This window comes from Vombatus ursinus, unplaced genomic scaffold (assembly GCF_900497805.2).
Source record: "Vombatus ursinus unplaced genomic scaffold, bare-nosed wombat genome assembly UNPS02009062.1, whole genome shotgun sequence".
In the NCBI taxonomy this organism is placed as follows: Eukaryota; Metazoa; Chordata; class Mammalia; order Diprotodontia; family Vombatidae; genus Vombatus; species Vombatus ursinus.
Genome location: NW_020948840.1, coordinates 21,099,102 through 21,121,528, shown reverse-complemented (window position 1 = coordinate 21,121,528; position 22,427 = coordinate 21,099,102). Strand labels below are relative to the sequence as shown.

The 22,427-nt window shown below is 36.9% G+C and overlaps 1 protein-coding gene across 1 annotated transcript in view; it reads left to right on the top strand.

Moving 5' to 3' along the window:
• The window catches only part of RAB10 (RAB10, member RAS oncogene family), a 54,090-nt gene extending 33,445 nt beyond the window's left edge, over window positions 1–20,645 (top strand). Inside the window, exons 3-6 of the mRNA XM_027850412.1 lie at window positions 5,749–5,887; window positions 13,883–13,972; window positions 15,732–15,833; window positions 18,072–20,645. Of these exons, the coding sequence (XP_027706213.1) occupies window positions 5,749–5,887; window positions 13,883–13,972; window positions 15,732–15,833; window positions 18,072–18,155 (415 nt within the window). The 3' untranslated portion in view covers window positions 18,156–20,645. The remainder of the gene's footprint in view (window positions 1–5,748; window positions 5,888–13,882; window positions 13,973–15,731; window positions 15,834–18,071) is intronic.
• The last annotated feature ends 1,782 nt before the right edge of the window (window positions 20,646–22,427 follow it).

Genomic DNA, 22,427 nt, shown 5'->3' with positions numbered 1-22,427 from the left:
GATCATTGTATTGCTAAGAAGAACCAAGTCTGTCAGAATTGGTCATTGCACAGTGTTGCTGTTACTGTGTACCATGTTCTCCTGGTTCTGCTCACTTCACTCAGCATCAGTTCATGTAAGTCTTTCAGGTTTTTCTGAAACCTTGGCTGCTCATCATTTCTTATAGCACAATAGTATTCCATTGCATTTATATACCACAGCTTGTTCAGCCATTCCCCAATTGATGGGCATGCCCTCCATTTCCAATTCTTTGCCACCACAAAAAGAGCCTCCAGGCTACTTTTAATCATTCATCTTCATCCCTCTTTCCTTCTTCCCTGAACTAGACTGAGGTCTTAACCTTTTTTGTGTCATGTATACCTTTTGGCAATCTTGCAAAGCCTGGAGACTCTTCTCAGGATAATATTTTTTTACATGAATAAAATAAGATACATAGGATTATAAAAGAAATGCAGTTATGTTGAAATATAGTTATTGAAATATTAAAAAAGCTTGTGGACCCCAGTTTAAGAACCCCCAATTTAAATGAATTTAGCAGTAAAGGGGAGGAGAAGGGAAATAAAAGTGGTTAGCTTGAGGAGACTGCACTTTGAAGTGAAGGTATTAAGAGATAGGGATGACTTTATGGCTTCTACATATTTCTGTCCTCAGGGATAACTCAGAAAAAATCTACCTCTTCTGGAGAACAGGCCATTAAAATTTTTTTTTTTAACTTTTTTAAAGTTTTTTATTTTTTTGGTGAGACGGTCACCAAAAAGTTAAGTGACTTGCCTAGGGTTACACAACTAGTACGTGTCAAGTGCCTAAGGCCAGGTTTGAACTCGGGTCCTCCTTTACTCCAAGGCCAGAGCTCTGACCACTGTACCACATAGCTGCCCCATGGCCCATTAAATTTAAGATATCTTTCATGCCTTTCCATTAATCTTCTGTCACGTTTAGGCTAAAGATCCCTAGCCTTTTTCGTTTTCTTCTGTGAAATGCTTTCTAGTAGGCCTCTTTGTGCTCTGGACTCAAGTTGTCAGTGGATGACAATTTATCAGTGGATAACATAGTTACCCACTTTGTAGAGGTTTACTTCTTTGAAAATGAGATATCCATTTACTGTAAATATTATTAGCCAGGAATCCCTATTGCCTGATCACGTGATTTAGAATTGTAATATCTTTTCCATGCTGAGATCTAATCAGATTTAAGCCAGTGTTTTAAAATTTTTTTCTAAAAAGCTTTAACCAAAATCCCACTTAAAAACAAACATAAACCCTGACTAGAATTTGATTGAAGCTATCTTGTTGATGATTTGCATTCCATTTCATAGTGAAATTCTCTTGACTTTGCACTACTGAATGAAATAATTATTTGACTTTACTGGCATAAAACATAACAATAGCTAAGGAAGCTCAGTTCTTTGGCTAAAAGTTCAATATAATTATATAAGTGTCAAGACCTTGCATTTAAGATATTTGTCGTCTGTGAATAAGATATCTTAAACCCAAGTAGTGCTAACTAAGCACCACAGGTAAAATTGTTCATTCATTTGGTTGAAATGTTATTATCAGTCAGTAGGCATTTATTAAGTGCCTGCAATTTGCCAAGCACTGTGCTAAGCATTGGAAATATGAAGACAAAAGTGATATAGTCCTTTCCCTCAAGGAGCTCATATTCTAATAGGCTTAAGCAACATGTATACATAAGTGCGATCATTTTCCAACTGAGTGTTGTCAGTCAACAACATATCAACTTTTTATATTTTTCAAGTAGTGTCTTTTCTTAAAACAGTAGTCTCAAATTATGCAATAACTTTGATTTAACTCTACATCAAGTAGAGTATGTCTCTCTCTAGTCCACTATTCAAATGGATGAGACTTCACTCCATCTGTTAGAAATTATTGGATAGGAAGGCCTACTCCAGGTCATTTTAAAAGCTTCTACTGTACTTTCTTTAGCTTCCCACGTCCTCCTTCAAAGTTGAACAGGCTATGCAATGCAGAAAGATCAAACTTGTTATATATCATAATTTAGTCCAAGCTACTGCTCTCCTTTTATGCAGAAAAAAAAAAATTCTAGTCTTGTTGCTGAGGTAAATAGGAAGACGAAGTAGACTAAATTGGTGGAAAAAATAGGACAAAGTGGACAATATAGGAAGCAAAGTGGACTAAGGGACTGGTAGCAACTTTACAAGTACAGGGTAGTATAACTAGCCAAGTCTCCTTGTAAAGTTTATATCTTGAAACCAAATATGAGATATTACATTTATACCTACTGAAGTCAATCTTACTAGATTTGGCCCATAATAGTCTAGCCTGTCCAGGTATTTTTGAATACTGATTCTCTCATCCAACATGTCAATTATCTTTCCCAGCTTGGTGTCATTTTCAAATCTGATAAAGCACATGATCTATAGGTGTTTTTATCAAGTCAGTACTATGATCAGGAATTGCCCAAAAGCTAATGTTTTCTTAAACCAGATTAGGAAAAGATTAGTTGCACTATGTGCTATCTTGCTCAAACAGTGTCAGAAGTATTGTGTTCATTTATGGGCCCTGCATTTTCAGAATGATGTGGATAAAATGGAAAGAGTCTGGAGAAAGGCAGCCAGGATGATGGAGATCCTTGAGTTTATGCCATGTAAGGATCAGCTGAGGAATAGTAAGTTTAGCTTGGAGAAGAAAATGCTTAAGGGAGAACATGGTAATTCTTTTGAAATATTTGAATGACCATCATCTGGAATAAAGGTGAGATTTGTTCTCTTTGTTCCAAGAGGGCAGAAATAGGGTGAATGGGTGAAAGTTTAAAAGAGAGACATGTAGGCTTATTATAAGGGAAAACTTTCTAACAATTAGAACTGTGTATTCCAAAGTGAAAAGGACTGCTTTAAGCAGTATTTGGTTTGCTCTCTTGGAGGTCTGTAGACCGTGACTTCATATCAGATAGGTTGTAGAGACAATTCTTATTTAGCTGTGAATTGGACTTACGGTACCTAGCGTACTTTGAGTAGAAAAAAATACGTAATTTGATAGAATTTCCTTTTCTAGGTAACTTATCAAAAATAATCTTGTTTAATGAAATATTTTATACATTTGAAATATCTGATCTTCTTTTAATTTCAAAAACTTGCTTATATTGCATAGGTTCACAGTTCAGTCTGTCTCTTTCATAACTGATGTGGTCAGATTAGCTACCTTGAAATATATAGTATCCTATATTTCTAATACAGTGCCTTGAATATAGTAAACACTTAATGTTTCTAATTGAATTGGAGTCTTGGATTATGGTGAATCTAAGAGCTGTTCTGAGCCTATTGTAGGGCTTGATCACAATTCAAATATCTGCCTTTCGCTGAAAAGAAGCATTTGATTTCACAGAATCTCTTAGTTGGAGAGGACCTCAGAGATCACCTAGTCCACACTCCTCATTTTATAAAAGAAAAAACCAGTTTCAGCAGCATTAAATAACTTGTTCAGGATCATAAGAGGAAGTGCCCAAGCTGGGATTTATACTGGAGTGTTCAGACTCTAGTCTGTGCTCTTAGTATGGTACAGCCCTATGCAGTTCTGTTGTCTCTTTTGACAGATCCTCCTGTTCTTCTTTATCAGAATCATATTGTGATTGCCTTCAGAATTTCATTCTTGAACATACCATTCTTCTGAGCCAGCTTCCCCTATAGAAACTTAGGTCATGGGATCCTACCCTTCCTTTCTGTAAGCTATGTGAAATATCGTCTCCTAAAATCTGGAATAGATACTACATGACTAGCCAAAAACTAGTTGTGTCTTCAGGCCTGATCACAACGCTGCCTAAGACCTAAAAACATAATTTATCTGTCTTGGAGGCAGTACAGAGGGAGGATTCACTTTTATTAAGCTTTAATAGGTTATAAGTTTCTTTTCCCAACAGTTTGCAGATGGCCACCAAAAAAAGATTCACAGAACAGTATATGGATCATAGGGATAGGATCATTTGGAAATGGAGGGTTATTTAGAAATGAGAGCCCTTTGGAAGGTTAATGCGAACCATATCCAGAAGGTTGAGGTAGACAAGAGAAAGATAGTTTATAAGTACTTTAGATTTACATTTAGTTTCATAATACATACTGGCCGTGTTTTCTTGGTGAAGAATTTAGTCACAGATAGGCATAGAATTGTGTATATAATTTGCTAATTGTGTATAATATGCAGAAAGTGGTTGGTGGGTGTGTACATGGAGGGCATTTTAGAAGATGTTTTCCCTAAATAGTTATTACTTTAAAGATAATTGAATTGTGGATCCTCTAATCCTCCTACACTACAGCTGTTGTACTCTACTATGGTTGAGCTTTTTAAAGTTTTCATTTGCATTGAATAAGTATACTGCAGATGACCTTAAGCAGGTTGACTATTAGATTATAATGTAGTTCTGTGCTGGAGATACCTCATCCTTAAAAGATGACAAAAACACATGTACCAGGACTGTCAGTGAACAAACTCTAAGGAGATGACTTGGAGATATCCTAAGCTCTTCCCTACCCTCCTTCCCCATGACGGCCAAAGTAGCTGTGGATGTAGCAGGATATGAAACTGTACTAGCATTCAGTTTTATATCCTGCTACATCCACAATTCGTATGCTTTTTAAATTGGTGTTTGGGGATGGCCTAAATTCAACAGGAAGGGTCCTGGGATCCTACCAAGAATAAAGGGTATGTGAGAGAGAAGGGGCTGGAATTTAACCTATTCCAGAGGTTGCTGACTCCTGTATTATAAGGTAATTAATTGGCTGGCCAAAGCTTCAAGCTTACTTGGTAGCACTAGACTATACTGATTTAAACTCAAACTGATATATCCCCAGATTCAACAAATAAATGAAACAAACTTTTTTTATATAGGTACTACATTTTTGGTCCAGATATTTAGTTTATTGTACTATTTACATGTGCCAAAGTTGTATTGCATTTTAAAGTTGTAGAGCAAGTTAAAAATTGGAGTGTTGTTTAATTTTTTTATTGCTATTTAATGAATGCATCATTAACTTTATCTTGTTCACTTACATGATTTGTGATACCAAATGTGTTGTGTAAATAAGACTTGGCTAACCTAAATTCTGTCTACACTCACTCCCCTCCCCCAAAACAAACAAACTATTTTTTTAAGGTATGATAGGCTCTGGGTATTGTGACCAGATTATATCTATTAACTTCTTAAAGTGACAATAAGCAAGATCAGGTTCTAAATCAAGAAGTGTCATTAACCTTTTATCCAAGTCTTTCTGGTATCTATTAGTCTGTTCTCCATTTTCTGTTCTCCGTTAGTTCTCTATTAGTTCTGTTCTCCATTGAAGTCTGATTATAATTGCTTTATACTATTAGGTAAAGGAGGGAAATTGTAATCTCATTAGTTCTCCCATTTTGGTGCTAATTAATTTTGATCTTGGTTTGCCTCTTAGTGTACCCATCTGACTACTGTTATCACCTTTGGTTGAGATTATATACTTCTGCCTCTGCTACTTAGTACCAAGTCACTTATCTTCCCTGGACCTTCCTCATTTCTAAAATGGGTTGGGCTTGACAGCTGCTGAAGTCCCTTCTAGTTAAAGATTTGTGATCTAATGATCTTGCCTAAGATGTAAAATATTCTAAAGTACTGAGAGTGGTGATTTCTACATTGCTACTTACATATTAGCTTAGGAATGCCTAATTTATATATATTGTGTAAAATTCCCTTTAATGTATTACTATTTAAATGTATAATATGTTAATTATGGGTGTTTATTCCCAGGGATACAGCAGGACAAGAGCGATTTCACACCATCACCACCTCCTACTACAGAGGAGCTATGGGAATCATGCTAGTGTACGACATCACCAATGGTAAAAGTTTTGAAAACATCAGCAAATGGCTTAGAAACATAGATGAGGTAAGACTGAAACAGTAGTATTTGATTCCTTCATGAATACATGTTTTTGGTTGGGAAGAATTCTAATCAGGCTGATCTTTTCTAGGCCTTATGTGGTATTAATGGGGTGGTTGTACTTGGACCCTACTTCCAAGATCATATTTCTCCCTAGCCTCAAGACACAATCCCTCCAGTCCAAGGACCCTATCTCTGGCAGTGACTCATGAGTGGGCCCAGTGAGGCAAACTATCTCTCCCTCTTTCAAGAACAAGCTGACCTCTGTAGAATATCCCTTGTGTGAACAGGACTGTCTTGTACCAGCAGAACTATCAAGTACTGATGCCCCAGTTACCTTATACAATCCAGAGGTCAAGCTGTAGACATCAATTCCTGAAACTATCTTAGTACAGACACAATAGACCAAAAATATACCCCTTAGGAAACCAGGGGGCTCCCCATGTTCAGTAGTGAATGAAGCCTATGACCAAAATTTTATGTTATCACCTAATTAGCATACTTGCCACATAATCCACTATTTTTCCTATATAAGCTTTAGCATCATTCCTATTAGGTTGCAAGCTCCCTAAGGAGCTCTGCCCACTATGGCAGAATTCCTTAAGGACCTCTGCCTGCTGTATAGCATAACAGTAAATCTTTGCCACCTTGACTTAAAGAATGCTTGAGTCTGTGAATTCATTCCAGACAACCTTGTCCTATACTTCAGTCTTTGAGGGGTCTCTGAATCTCTCAGACCACAGCAATATTGTCCAGCTATGTTATGAGAATATTTCATCTTTTTAAAAACTTATTTAATCATTGAGGTTTTTTTTTTTAGAGCATATTGATAGATCATTAGAACAGTGTGTGGACACTAAATTTTTGTCTTGATCCTCATTGAAGAGAAACTTAGTTACTGCAAAGTTCCATGCTCTTTTATAATAAAGCTCAGTTGTATGTTTTACTACAGTATAACATCAAGGAAAAAGAGATGTTATTGCCTTACTGCTTTGAAACACCAGCCTTACCTATTAGTTAATACTTATTTTCTACCACTACTATTTGTGACAAGTGAAAGATGAAGTGACTGAAGAAACAAAGGTGTGATCTTACGAGCTTACCAATTTATTAAGCAATGCATGCCAATTGCCTAACCAATCAGGACCAAGCCCCATCCTCTGCTTAGAGCTGGAACCCAAATACAGAGAGAGAGAAATTTTTATAGATTAAAAACATTATATACATAAAAACATTTTGTACATTAAAAACAGTTAATCAAATAAGACCAATTAAACAGAAACAGTACAACAGGTAATCTGATTTCTAATTGGATGGAAAATTAGGAACTTTCCAGGTTGGGAGGGGAAGAGTGAAATTCCCGGAATTCAGAAAAGGAGGTGTCCCACTCCCCTAAGCATCTGTAAACAATCAAAAGAACATGGGAAAAATAACTGATCAGTATGGGGCCAGTTTTCAAATAAGACCTATGGATTGTTCCATTCTGACTGGGTTTCTGGTTCGCATAACCTAGGTCCTTAGATAAGTGCCTTTAAACAGCAGATAGAGATAGTCCAGTTTCTCAGTCATTCAGGGCTAAGTTCAAACAATGCAATAAGGTTGTCTCCCAATTCCCACAATTGAATAAACTTTTCTCATAAGACAGAATTTGGACTAACCCCATAATTGAATAGAAAAGGAATTGAGCTAGCTCCAGAATTCAATCAGAAGATGGAGTCAGTGTGGTTCACTCAATTCCTACAATTAACCACTTGCTGTCCTAATCCCCTCGATCCCCTCTTATGAATAGTTGTATTATAACTTTGAACTCTGACAGTCTTGTCATTTCAGCTCTCCCTCTGCCGTGCAACCCCAAACACTGCTCTTTGTCTTCACTGTGACCTCCAGTCCTATAACCCCTCAGTTTCTCCTCAGGCTATCACCCCCCCTTCCCCCCATTTACTACACTTTCCTTCTTTCCCCATTTTGACCTCTTAATGAACCAGTTCAGCTCTACACTGTTGGTCTTCACTTGAGTCCCTTGCTCCCTTTTCATATTGCTGAACTTGCTCTGCAAAACCTCACACTTGGATCACTCCTGCTGTCTACTGCCTTTGCTCCTACACATGTACTACTGAAAAAAGCTACAGAAAAGTCATGAAACCACAGTGACTGGGTCTACTCCAAATTTATGTTGTGTAATCATACCTGAGCCCCATTGCTGCAGGGTAATCCTTTTTTACCTCCCTAATTGATTCACTCTCCTACTCACCACAGTAATTTCTCCAAACCTTTTTAATTCCTCTTCAGGCGTCCCATGATTCCTCTTGTATCTCCTCCAGTCTCCTCCCTTTCTCATCTAAAAATCCTGCTTTATATTTTACTAAAAAATAATTGAGACCATTCTCTGAGAACTTCCTCCTCTTCATCTCACATCACCCAGGTAGATACCTTGTGCCATTATCTTTTCCTTCACCCCTGCTCTACTTGATGTAGCCCTTCTCCTTGTCAAAGTAAACCCCTCTTCATGGACAAATGATCCCATTCCATCCATTTTTTCATACGGATTATGTCCTCTATCATTGCCACTCTCACTTATCTTCAATCTCTTCCCTTTCTATTGGCTGCTTCCCTACTTTCCTACAAACAAGCTCGTGTCTTCCCCATCCTCAAAAAAGCCTCACTTGATTCATCTATGCCTGGTAGCTATTGTCCTTTATCTCTCTACCCTTTCTCTGGCTAAACTCCTTGAGAAGGCCATCTACAATGGGTGTCTCCACTTCTTTTCTTCTCACTCTGCATAACTCTAGATAGTCTGTCTTCTGACCTTATCATTCAACAGAAAATTCTCTCTCCAAAGTTAATACCAATTTTGTAATTATCAGTCACCCTTTTCTCCTAGATACTCTCTTCTCTCTAGGTTTTCATGACATACCTCTTTTCTGGTTCTACTCCTCAGTCTCCTTTGCTGGATCTTCATTCAGGTCATTCCCACTTAACAGTGGATGGTCCCTCAGGGTTCTGTTCTGTATACTATTTTTCTCTGTATACTATTTCACTTGGTGTTTTCATCAGCTCCCATGGATTCAATGATTATCTCTACACTTATTTTATGCTTAATGATTGTCAAAGTGCTTATCCATCCCTAACTTTTTTGCTGACTTAGATCGAGTTTTATATCTCCAGCTGGAGGTAAACATCTTGAACTAGATGTTGTAATTGAACATAATTGAATTAGATGTCCTGGAGACAACTTAAACTTAACATGTCCAAAATTGAACTCATTATCTTTTCCCCCAAACCCTCTTCTCTTCTTAACTTTCTCAGTAGTGTTTCAGAGTACCATCATCCTCTCAGTCATACAAGCTCACAACCTACATGTCATCCTCAACTTCTCACTTTCTCTCAGTCCCCATATCTAATCTCTTGCCAAGACCTATCAGTTTTTCCATTGTAACCTTTCTTAAACATGCTCTCTTCTCTCCTTTGATATTGCCCTGCATGCTGGTACAGGCCCTTATCACCTCAAACCTAGACTATTGCAATAGTCTGCTGAATGTTCTGCCTGACAGAAGTTTCTTCCCTAAGCATCCTCCTGTAGCATAGGTCTGACTTTGTGAACCTCACTTACTCAGTTCACTCAATGGCTTCCTTTCACCTCTAGGATCAAAATATAAAATCTTCTATGTGGCACTCAAAGCCTTTCATAACCTACCTCTCTCTCCCGTCTTCTTAAGACTTCCCACAGGTATTCTTCAGACCAGTGACACTGGCCTCCTTGATGTTTTTTGAATAAAATACTCTTCTGATTTGGGGTGTTTTCACTGGCTGTCCCCCATTCTGTAGTGCTGTCCCTCCTCATCTTTGTTCCCTGGCCTTCTTCAAGTCCCAGCTAAAATTCTTCCTTCTATAGAAAGCTTTTCTTGATACCCTTTAATTCTCGTGCCTCCCCTGTCTTCCAATTTATCCTGTATGTATCTTGGTTGTACTTAAGTTTTTTACATGTTGGTACCATCTGTTAGCAGACTTTGTTCCATTAGAGTCTCCTCCGTTAGATTGTGAGCTCCTTGAGAACAGGAACTGTTTTTTGCTTTTCTTTGTATTTGCAGTTCTTAGTACATAGTAGGCACTTATTAAATGTTTATTGGCTAACTATGCATCTTTACATATTTTTAAAGTATTCTCTCTAAACAGATTCTTACTGAGGAAGTATATAGTACAAAAAATATAAACTTGAGTGCAGTGGACAGTCAGTTCACATTTTGATGAGATAAGAATATTCCCATTTTCTCAAAGTGCTTAGAAAACTTAGAAGTCAAGTAATCTACTCAGTTAGACAAATACAACAGTAATATATATTGGATATAAAATGTTTTATAAAATAATCTGTGTGTTAAAGCCAAGAATTCATTATGTTTCAATTTAATTTCTACATAGGCTGTGGAGCATCAGGCCACAAATTTTTCATAATGTCTTTGTTATCTAAGATTTTTAAATGCTGTCTAGACTGAACCAGTGATGCAGATTTTAGGCTGAGAGATTGATTGAAGGGAGTGTAAGCAGACTAAAGTGAGCTGGGTGTAGTGTTTCCAGAGGTATTAGCCTGGAAGTTGAGAGAACCCAAGTATATTGTTTTTTGAAAAAACAGATTTTTTTTCAATTCAGTTAATCTTCTTGAAGATGTTAGTTTTTGCAATTTAATTTAATTTATTCAGCATAGAGTACATGGAACCAAGAAATTATTCCTTTTGACTCTGTATTCTTTGCTGGGTTTGACTCTTGTGTTTTATAAACAGACACCAAAGATACATAGAAAATAGCGTATTTAGTGACCTCTACACTTAATTTTACCTCGGTCAACGAAACTTCTCCCTGTGTGTATGGTAAACACTTAAAAACTCAGCCAACACAAGTTTATGTTTTCTAGCTTATGAGAGTTTGAACCATGCTTTTTTTTTTTTAAGTTCACTGGTTAACTTTGAAAATAAACAGTTGCCTTTGTTTTAATTTTACCGATTGGAAGAATCAAATCAAACAAGTCATACCACAGTTTTAAGAACAGGCCTAGCAATGGACTTTGTCTATTGGATGAAGATTAGAATAGTTGTATTTCAGAGCAGCTCAGCAATGGTGATTTGGTAGAGAGTGTCTCAACAGCAACTCCTGAAGACCACCTACTAAAGTGGGAAGAGAACTGTGGTTTCCTAGTGGAAGGAAAGTATATACACCAGTAAAGTCATGGATTTCTGAAGTATAAACATATACCATCTTGAATTCCGTATTAGTGGAGTTAATCTTCCCATAATTACACACATCCTAAAACTGAATTTGAAGACTCAGGTTAATCAAATTTGTTTGTTTTTTTAAAGATGCCAATTGGCAAATCAACTATCACTAAGAAATTTCTGTTGGAACTAGAAGCCTATGGTTACTTTGATCCTTTTTTTCTTATTCATCTACTGGTTGTATGTTTAATTGTGTTCTTCCATCTAGCCCCCACCTTCTCATCCTTTGACTTTCTCCCATCCACTGACACCTACATACTCTTATAAGTCTGTGTATGCCTGTATCCATAGATACTTATACTTTGAGAAATGGGAACAATGTCCCAGAGAAATCAGTGATCATTTAGCAATAGTGGAAGATGGGATTCTCAAGAGTACCTTGGAATCATAGTTCCAATGCCTATGCTTGTAAACTAACTCAAAGTCATCTTTAGTAGGAAATTTTAAATCTTCACTGTTTAAGGAACTAAACATCCCCTTGCAGTGGCTGAGAACCCCCAGGACACATGCAAAAAGGTCCCATAATATAGGAAAAACATGGGAGTTTAGGTCATATTATAATGGTATCCAAATCTAGTCGTTGTGACTTTGTGCCCTAAACTTGAGAATAAAGTTGTGTCACTGGAAACCCACTGGTAGGCCCATGGTAGTTACTCGCATTGAAGAGAGGAAGTGATAGCTGGATATTGGAATATGACACTTAAGATTCTTATGTTGTAAACAATTTAAAACCAAGCCAAGAAAAATTTAAGGTTTTGGATGTGAGAACAAATAGGTCATGGATATGGAAAATAAATTAACACAATTGACAGTTTATATCCTTTGCTCCTACCAGTAGGCAGGGTTCATGCTCCAAGGACAGGTTGGGACATACTCATAAGCTGAATAACTACTATACTGGCCATTTGGGGAATGCCTTAATCAGTGAGATAAAAGGAAGCTCTGTGTTATTCAGTAGAAACATTACAAAGCACTGCTGTCTTGATGTGGAATTTAAACAGTATCATAATTTATTTCCTCACAGTGTCACAATACATTTTATCTAGCTGAGTACCTTGTGAATAGAATCGTGCATGACTTGTGATACTGAGTTGTACTACTATAAAGAAAATGCAGTAATGGCTACAGCTTTCTGATTGAATAATGCTGGGCTATCAGTTTTACAAAGCAAAATGTGAAAGAAATATAAAATTTCCAACTCTGGTAGTGTAGTTATCTGTTTCATTTGTCTTAATTAGTTTTCCCCTAAAAATGAGACATTAGCAGTTTAGCTATTTGTTTTTCTCCCATCAGTCAAAGACTGCCTTTAACACTTACAACTCAACATCCAGTGTAATTCTTTTACTTTTTTGCACCTTTCTCACCACTTGAATTTGCTTTGTTTCATTTGAATGTCTTCATCTGCACACAACAGTCAGTCCATGCCCCTGTATACTTTACAGTGCTACCTGTGAAAAAGATATGACACATTATTGAGTTAAGGAGTGAAGTAGTCATCTTTGTTTAACAGTGAAGGCTCATCTCTTTCTGCTGGAATATAGTTGTTAAGTAACTTCTCAATATTCTGCAACCATCAGCATTTTACTGGCTTGTCTCTGTGTTCCTCATGGTGTCACATCCACAGTATTAGTTCACCTCAAGGTTAGCTATATTATGTTAAGAATAGATTGGCGTATTCCATTTAATGATGTTAGCAGAAAGAAGACTATAGTATGGAACTCGCAAATTCTGTAAGGAGAGAGAAGGCATTTTTCCTTAATATAAATGTGGCTTAATTATTTAATCCTTTCACACTAGAATTCTGTTAAGTAAAGGATACTTGTACTTGCCTGTGACAACAGGCCCCCCTACCCCCATCTTGTTCCTGCTTGTTTTACCAATGTTTTGTCATGATAGACTACATCTCTGCCAAAATTGGAAACACCTCTTTGTAGCCTTTACTTTGGGCTCATCTACCTTGTTTTCTTCCCTTTTTTTTTTTCCATTTAATGATTTGAAAATGTTTCCAAGGAAAAGTTGATTAAAGCCGAGTTGACTCTAAGTAGTCCCTGAAGCATTCAAATTCTGAATCTTTTAAGGATAGGCATAATTCAGTTACGAAAGTGAAAAATGTTGGACCATAAACTCTGGTTATAAGTGCTGACATTTTATTACTTTTGTGACTGTGGGCAAGTCGTTTGAATTCTGAGCATCATATTCTTCATCTTTAAAATGGGAACAATATTTGCATTATCTACCACATGGGAGGATATTGTGAGAAAAGCACTTTGTAAATGTAAAACACACAAAACGAAAGCAAGCTGTGTATAAAGGAGATTTGCCGTTTCATATATGATAATCATTTTATGTTTTACTTGTATACAGAAATTGTGTGTGTGTGTGTGTGTGTGTGGTAGGATTCGGACCCAAGTTCTTTAGCACCAGAGCCACTCTGGCCACTGAATCTGGGCTCATGCTTTGTTTGTCTTTTAATGGTACTTTTAAGGTTTACAAAGTGCTTTATTGCCTCATTTTAGGCAGTTTCTTCATCTGTCTGGTGGGCAGGCATGATAATATTTGTATACCTATTTCAGGTTTGTTGTGAGGCTCCAGTGAGGTAAGTGCTGTATAAATTAAATATTAGCATATTGACAAACACATTAAACTGAAGCTGTTATAATTATTTTGAAAAAGATTAATGTTTGTGTCAAAACTTGGAAAATGTGTTTTAGAAAAGTAAAATTTTGTTCTGTTGCAGCATGCCAATGAAGATGTGGAAAGGATGCTGCTAGGAAACAAGTGTGACATGGAAGATAAAAGAGTTGTACCTAAATCAAAAGGAGAACAGGTAATGAGTCCTGAATGAAATTAATGTTATCTCTTTTTTCTTTTAGAGTTTTTTGGGGAAATTTTAGCACATACTACAAAGGTAGACTCATTTAATGGAGAGAGTTTCTTCATGTTAGCCAGATAGCTAAGTGAAACATGTTTGTCTAACCGGGAGTGTCCCACATCTTGTCTAGCCGGAGGACAGGACTGAAGTAGCTTGTTTGCTTTTGTTTCCACTTCTGCCCTTTTTTAGTATCATTTGCTGTTGAAGGACCAGGATGAGCTAGATCAGATTTCTTGGAGTGGCAGTTGGTCAATCTGCAAGTAGATCTCAGTCCTGACCTACAGGTCTTTGTGTTAAGTCCATTTTATATCTTATGTTTACAGGTGATCTCTAGGCCAATAGGAAGCACTTGGCATTTCATGCCTTTGCATCCATCCTCTTGTCAAGTTGATGGATGCATAAAAAACTGTGTTATACTAGTGCAAGGTAATAAGACATATAAGAAGGACAATGGAATATAGGAGCCAACTATATAGAAGATATTTAATTATGTACAAGATAGAATAATGTAGATGCTAATTTCAGAATACTAAGAACAGGATTAGGTACAAAAGCTGTTGATGCAGGACTAGATTCAGGGGAAAGAACAAATATGCCATAGTCATTTGGATCAAAAACTCACTAATCACTGCTCAATTAGTCATGGTTGCCTGTACCTGGCCTAAGTACTTGCCTTAACTCTCAAGTCTTCTATTTTCCCAATATATCTTCCAGACTTTAAGGAATACAATATCATCTCCCACTATCTTGTATGGAGAAGATGTTACTGGCACAGTGTCAGAAAATGTGCTTTCATTTGTTACTACGATAGTGGCAATAGATGATGCCAAGCTATTCACATATACATATGATGTCTTTGTGACTAAAGATGTGTTTCAGACTGCTCATCCCACTGAATGCTTTGGTTTGTGCCATAGGGCAGCAATTATTAATATAAAGTTAACTGGGTTTGAGATGATCAACTTTGCTCTGCTTTATTACATAAATTAGAAAGTAGAAAAAATGTAACTCACTTCAAAATAGCCATTCCTCACTCAATATCCAAGTCATATATGAAAAGAAATTGTGGGCCAATTTTAAGTCATTGTATAAAATAGGCATTTAATATTCATTTGTAGAATGAAGGAATATTTAATGCTCATTAAAATTTAGTTTCAAACTCTTATTCTGCATTAAAGGGTGTATTCTAGTTTGGGTCTGTATTGTTGGAATATGATACCAAATATAACTTAATTTTGAGATTCATAGAATGTAAACAGGTCAAAAATATTTAATAATTGTGTACTCACTAAACTAATGACTTGAGAAACTGGGCAGTCAGTCAACAAGCATTTATTAAGCCCCTACCATGTATCAGACACTCGTGCAAACAAGTAGTTTAGTAGGCACCTTAATTTTTTCCACATATTCTATCTAATTCCACATAATTCTATCTAGTCATGGCTAGGAACACTAGAAGCATATAACAGTAAAACCGAAAAAGGAAAAATGTCCCTCTGGTCCTTTCATAAGTTCATTTCTCAGTAGAGCTGAAATATAGTTATGTCATTCTGTCTTTGGCCTTTTTATAATGTTATCTTAAAAGAACAATTTCCCCTTGGGCCAACCCTAAATATTATCACCTTTATAAAATTGCTCATTGTAGACCTGTCAGTGGAGAGTTAATGCTAGATTGTTCTTTCTATGATGGTCATTTTGCTTCTTTCTGTTTTAGATTGCAAGGGAGCATGGTATTAGATTTTTTGAGACTAGTGCAAAAGCAAATATAAACATTGAGAAGGCATTCCTCACATTAGCAGAAGACATACTTCGAAAGGTAAATTTTGAGGTTTTTTTTTTCTTAATATGAAAAAGTAACTCATTTGAATGTTTGGCCCCTTTAAAAAGTATTCTCTTATTCAAAATACGTCCAATAAACTGACTTTTGTGAAGTTTACCTTTATTATATTGAGACTGACCTAAATATAAAGTGAAGGTTTTTTTGGTGATTTATGTATACAAAGTGTGATGCTTTTTTTTTTCTTCTGACGGTTTAAGGAATTGATGTCATAATCAGTGTTAGAGCTGGAAGTTACCTAGTTCAAACTAATAATCTTATAAAGAAACTGAGGCCCATAGAGTGACTTGTTGCCCTATGATCATGGGAATCTTCTGACCTTCTGTCCCAGGCCCTTTTCTCTTCTCCCCTTTCCATTCTCTCCTTTCCTTTTCTCTCCTCTCCATGTCACTCCCATGGTTCATTTATCTCTATACATATATGGCTTTTGCTGCTTCAGCTGTATTTCCATTTAGAGGAGGGCAGGAAAGAGCTAGCCTCTTATTAGGGGGTGGGAGAAGAGTGACACCTCTCGGTACCACTATCCGTTCTCCATGCTGCTGTCGGTCTTCCTAAAGGAGGACTCTCTAACTTTGTTCCTCCCCTGCTCAGTGACCTTCAGATGCCTCTACAGACACCTCACATTGGTGTTTACAGCCCTTCACAGTCTAGCCTCAGCCCTCCAGGCTTATAAAAATTAATCCCTTTCAAATCCCAAATCACAGACTCACCTTGCTGCTTCCAGCACTTGGCATTTCATGCCTTTGCATAAGCCATGTCCCATGCTTCAGCTGCTCTCCATGCTCACCTCCATATTTCAGAATCTCTAGGTTACTTCAAGCTTGGCCTGCCACCTCTCGAAAGAAACCTGTCCTGAGTCCTGCCCCCCTCTCTGTTATTAATCTTTATTTCCTTCCTCAAATTCACATGGATGTGTACTCATCTGTGTACTGTGTATAGGTCATAGATTCCCTCTTCTTAGGAGAATGTAAACCTCCCAAGGGCAGTCTTTTGTTATTTAATGAAAATTTTAAAAAATAAAATCCATCATATGTATGAGAATATTCTGTACAGTTGGCCCCACTTCATATGTAGCAGCAGCTGATTAGGGTCCCTGCAGCATAATTATTGCCTGGCTGCTGTCAGCCATTGACAGGACCTGCCTGCTTTGTCTTGGGATCTTAGAGGAGTGGGGCATTAGAATGGTGAAGTGAAATCAGGGTAAATGTCTGACCTTTGCCACAACTCATTTTAAAACTTTTGTTTCAGTCAAGATGCACTTTTCCTTTTAGAAAACAAGTGCTCAGGAGCTCTGTAATAGAAAGCAGTAAAAGAAAAGGCAGGCTATGAGGATTAAGAATTTCAAACTTTAAACTACCTTTACATAGAACAGCTGATTTTTTTTTTTTTCCCACGGATAGTTTCTCCTTGGTGATAGGAAGAAGGTATTTCTTATATTCATTATGGGTGAAGAGGTGGCATTATTCTGGTTATTTCATGGAGGAAGTAAAAAGTTAATTTTTAGCTACTTTAGACTTTTAAGATTTTTCTATTTTAATTGGGGACCTAACCACCAGTGACTGTTGTTTAGCACTCTAAATGCGCATTCATGTAGAACAATTGGTTTATAACCTTTTGGGATGTAACCTATTTAACCTGTTTTGAGGTTATCATTCAGGACTGTCAATTGGGTGATCATAGGCCATTACACTGATGTGATTCCTGTCTCTTAAGGAGCTTATAATTGAAGATATAGCACAGACTGGGACAGATATAGGAAAGGATATAAAGGTAGTGAAAAATACTGATCAGCACAAAAATCACATTTCTGTAACTAAAGTTCACAAAATTTTCATCACAACAGTCCTCTGAACTTTTTAGGGTAGCAAATAACAATAGGTATTCAGTGGGATGGCTAAAAGATGCCATTCCTTTGTCTACTAATCAGTTCAGGCACTCTTCATAGAGGAGGGGAATTTCAAAGACTTTTGGTAGAGTCAGCTTAGGTGAGTGATCTAGTCTTTAGTCTTCCAGACCTTTCTTAAAATGAAGTACCCAAGTTGCCTGATTCATTGCTTTACCCTACGAGGTTTGCATTTGCTATTAAATATACTTATTTAAACTATGGTGTCATCTTATTGAACAAATTTACATTTTCAGAAATACTTCTGTTGACATTAATTTTGCTTCTGTTGGCGTTTTTGTCATCAGTTAATTTTTTATGTATGTTTATTCCAGACCCCTGTAAAAGAGCCCAACAGTGAAAATGTAGATATCAACAGTGGAGGAGGAGTAACAGGCTGGAAGAGCAAATGTTGCTGAGCGTTCTCCTGTTTCATCAATTGCCATCCACCAACCGTTTCTCTTCTTGCTGCAAAATAAACCACTCTGTCCGTTTTTAACCTAAACAAACATTTTTTTCCACATCTTAACAACTATCTGCCCTCTCTTTGTTCTTCCATCTTATGACTGCTTGCTGACTATATAATTTTCTCCAAACAAAGTGTATAGAAGAATCATGTCCGTGACTTCATTTTTAAATGTACTTGCTCAGCTCACCACTATGTTTTGGTTGTATTATAGTCCAGTTCGTATCAACATTAAAACCTATAGCAATCATTTCGATTCTATTCTGAAAATTGTATAAGAATAAAAGTTAGAATTAACAATTTTATTTTGTACAACAGTGGAATTTCTGTTATGGATAATGTGCTTGAGTCCCTATAATCTGTAGACATGCATTAGCAAAAGAAAAGGAAAAAACAGGAAAACACTCTCATTTCCGCCTTGAACATTTAAATGGGGTTAATTTTGTCCTGTGCCTTATGTGGAAAGAAACTTTTTTGTTTTTTGTTTCTTTTTTCCTTTTGTTCTGGTGGACGCATGTGCAGGAGACATATCCAAATGTAACCATTTTTAAATATGAAATTTTTGTGGTTTGCTTGGCTGTGATTGTCAATGTAGTGAATTGAGGACAACAGATAATGCAGAAACGGTAACTTTCATTTGCTGAGTCTCCTCAAAGTGGCCTTGTGATTCAAAACTGCTCCTGATATCTTTACTTCTCCTTGGCCACTTACCCCATCCAACCTCATTGCCTGCATAGTGCTTTATTTGCTTTTTTTTTTCCTTCATGGTATAAAATTTTATTTTTAATTAAAAAAAAGGAGAGGGGGGCAAACCAATGTTTGCTAATTAAGTTTAACACAAAGCACTGATTTAACTTGCAAGATAAACTCTCAAATATACCTACTAACTACTTCCCACTAGCATATGTCAGTTCACTGGTGTCTTTCCCTTATCTGCTCTCTCCCAACTCTCCTTATTTCCCTCTCCTTCCCCTACCTTACTTTCCCTTTTTCCTCTCCTTGTTCTCCTATGTATCCGTTGAGAACGGAAGAGTTATTTGCATGCACTAGTGTTTCAATGGAGGGTGATGTGGTTTGTCTTTCTAATTATGTGTATAGAGTATTCAGTTCCCCAAGGTATCAGTTAGCCTAAATTTACACAGTCTCCATTTTGGCAACTCCTCTAGCAGGTTGGTAGCCCAGAAAAAGGTTTGTGAGCTTTTTTTTTTTTTAATAGGGCAAGGGTCAAATTGAACACCACAAATTGCCAGTTGTATTAAGCTTTGGCCTCCCCAAAACACTTTTTCCAGTGTTAAGATTATTTACCTTAAGATTCAGAAACTCAATTGTAATTAGTTTTATCTCTTTTAATTGTAAAACCTTTTGGAAAATTGAGTTAATGTGGGTTGGAAAACTGACAGCAAATAGTACTTCATGTAAATATAAGGTCATTAGCCATCTTTAGCCCTGCTCCTATTTTTTCTTATGTTTCCAGTTGTTTTGCTGCTTTGCTTATTAGAATAGCACAAGTTAAGTTCCTTCTGCTGCTGGCATCCTAAGATGATACCTTTGTTGAAATTATTGAATAGCATGATTCATTTCTAGCAGAGGCTGAGTTTAGGACAGCAGCTCCCATTGAAATGAGTCTTGCCTTTTCGTGAACAGCATGTTAATGCCTTCTTGGCTCATGCAAACAAGGGAGGATTTCTGCCATGAAAATCCATGGATTTTCCAAGTAGCACCCTAAAATGTACCTTCTGAGCCTCATAGGTGGGTGTCTTTGTGTCTTTTTTTTCCTCTCAATTTAATTATACTTCCTACTAAAAACAGCCTTGCCAAATATTCTTTATTATTTTTTAAATTATAATACTGAATGGGCAGTATAAAGCCCTTCTCCAAGCTGTAGGTTTGACCTGCTGTCAGCATAGTAATTTCATTTGAATTTTTTTGTTTCCCTTTTCTCTGCCATGTAAAGTTGTTTTATGTTTTTTTTTTTTTGTTTTTTGCTTTGTGGGGAGTGGGGTAGGGAGGTTGCTTTTCTTTCTTTTTTTTTCTTTTTTTGCCATCTTTACTTGGTTAAACCTGCTTAATTGGGTGACTTAAGGTGAGAAATAAAACACTGGGATTTTGGGTGATAGACTGACAGTTTCATTGTTTGCATAATAATTATAATCGGCATTGTAAATAGGCAGGATGTGGCTACCTTTTGTTAAATCTGCACTTTCTAAATATCGAAAAAGGGAAAATGGAGTATAAATCAATTTTTGTATAATCTTTGTTTAAAACATGAGCTTTTATTTGCTTAATATTAGGGCTTAGCCCCTTTTCTGTAAGTCTATTGGGCTCCTGTGTAGATGCTGTTTTCATCAAACACCGACCCATTTGTTCATCCTCTGGTACAGCACTAGCTACAGATTCGGTTTCATATTCTACTTAACAATTTAAATAAACTGAAATATTTCTAGATGGTCTACTTCTGTTCATATAAAAACAAAAACTTGATTTTGAATTCTGGTTTGGCCTTCATTTATTTATAGAGAACATGGTCTAGATTCCTTAAGAAGTGGAAAGCCTTCATTTTAAAACTAATAAGTTACTTTGAAACAAGTTGAATGTAAAAGATTAGGTGATTTTCTGTTGGTTCTTACAAAGAACTAGAGCTAGAAACATCAAAGCTCTTGAATGATACTTCCAACCTCATAAAATTCACAGCATCTCAGAAAGAACCTTGGAGATCTAGTCTTATCTATATCTGTGGCAGTCCAAAGAAGTGGTCATCCAGAAGACCTTTAGTGAGGCATTCATTGTGTTGTAGTGGGAAAAAGCACCAGGGTTAGAGTTGAAACCACAACTATGCTCCTTTCCTTTATGATCTTTGGAAAGTCAACCTTTCAGGGCTTATCCTCATCTGTAAAAATAAGGTATTGGGATTAGCTGTCTTTTGGGCTCTAAATACTATCATAGGAATTCACTACCTCAGGTTATAAATTCATGGAAAAATTGGCCAACTGATGCTAAACTCATGGACCATTTTTTCATTCCACTAAAATGTTCCCCAAAGTGAGCATTATACTCCAGTTTTAGTCTGACCAGAGTAGAGGGAGATTCCTAAGAAACATTGTCCTCCTCTATTTGTGATTTTTTTTTTTAAAAACAAAGGCAGCATTTTTTCCTATTTCATGAGATTTGGTAGCATATTCTGGCTCAGAGGTCATTGTGGAACTTGACTGGTCCATGTTAGCCATCCCTTCCAACTTTGGGTCATACTGCACCTTTTGTTATTAGCATGTCATCTACAAGTCATTAATTATATGTTAAACACAACAGGGCACAAGTTCTTAGGGCATGCCACTAGTGGCACTTCTCCAGAATGACATCATCTATTGATTAATCCCAATTGTTAGTTAAATTCCCCTGTTTTCATGTAGTCAGCTTCTCTCCATCTTGCCCAAAAAGATAATGTGAGAGACACTCCATAGAGCCAGAGAACTACCTAAGTGAGTTGTTTTTATAGGGAAACTTGAAAGCCACTTTAGACTCTGTGGAATCAAAAAAAAAAAAAAAGGAATCAGAACCTCCTGGAAATAATATCCAGTCAGTTATATGAGATGGAACAGTGAATTGTGTGGGACTTTTGAGTTGGTAATACATGGGATCAAATTGTTCACCCCTCGCATGAGCCGAGTGGATTTCAGGCAAGTTACTTTGCCTGGGTCTGGTTTTCTCTACAAAAGAGAGAATACTTATCACTTTAGGGCTATTGAGAGGCTCAGTGGCTAAACACTTAAGCCCAGTGTCAAAGAGTTACATAAATGAGTTATTGTTATGAATTATGTTTAGGATAGATGGGAGGGAGCCAAGCTGGGAAGCTGCTGTAATCTAGATTTCAGTTGATGTAGGACATGGCCTTTATTGGCAGTGGAATGTAGGATAGGGTATAAATCTGAGGTATTGGTGTGTTTATGGCTTCTTTGACTAAGCTATCTGAAAGCAACTTGTTTTGAGTGTATGAAACAGTGCCATGTTAGTACTAGGAGAGCAGCACATTTTAGAGAACAAGGAAAATTTGGGCATGGAACTAATGTGACTTGCGTAACTTTGTGTCTTACCAAAAAAATGCCCCAGGCAAGTAATGCCTAACCCAGATTTCTGTTGTGTTTCTCTCACTATTTCCTCTATGTGTTTTTCCCTCTCCCATAGTTACACGCATCCCCAGTTACACATACATGTGTGGCAGGCTGGAGAG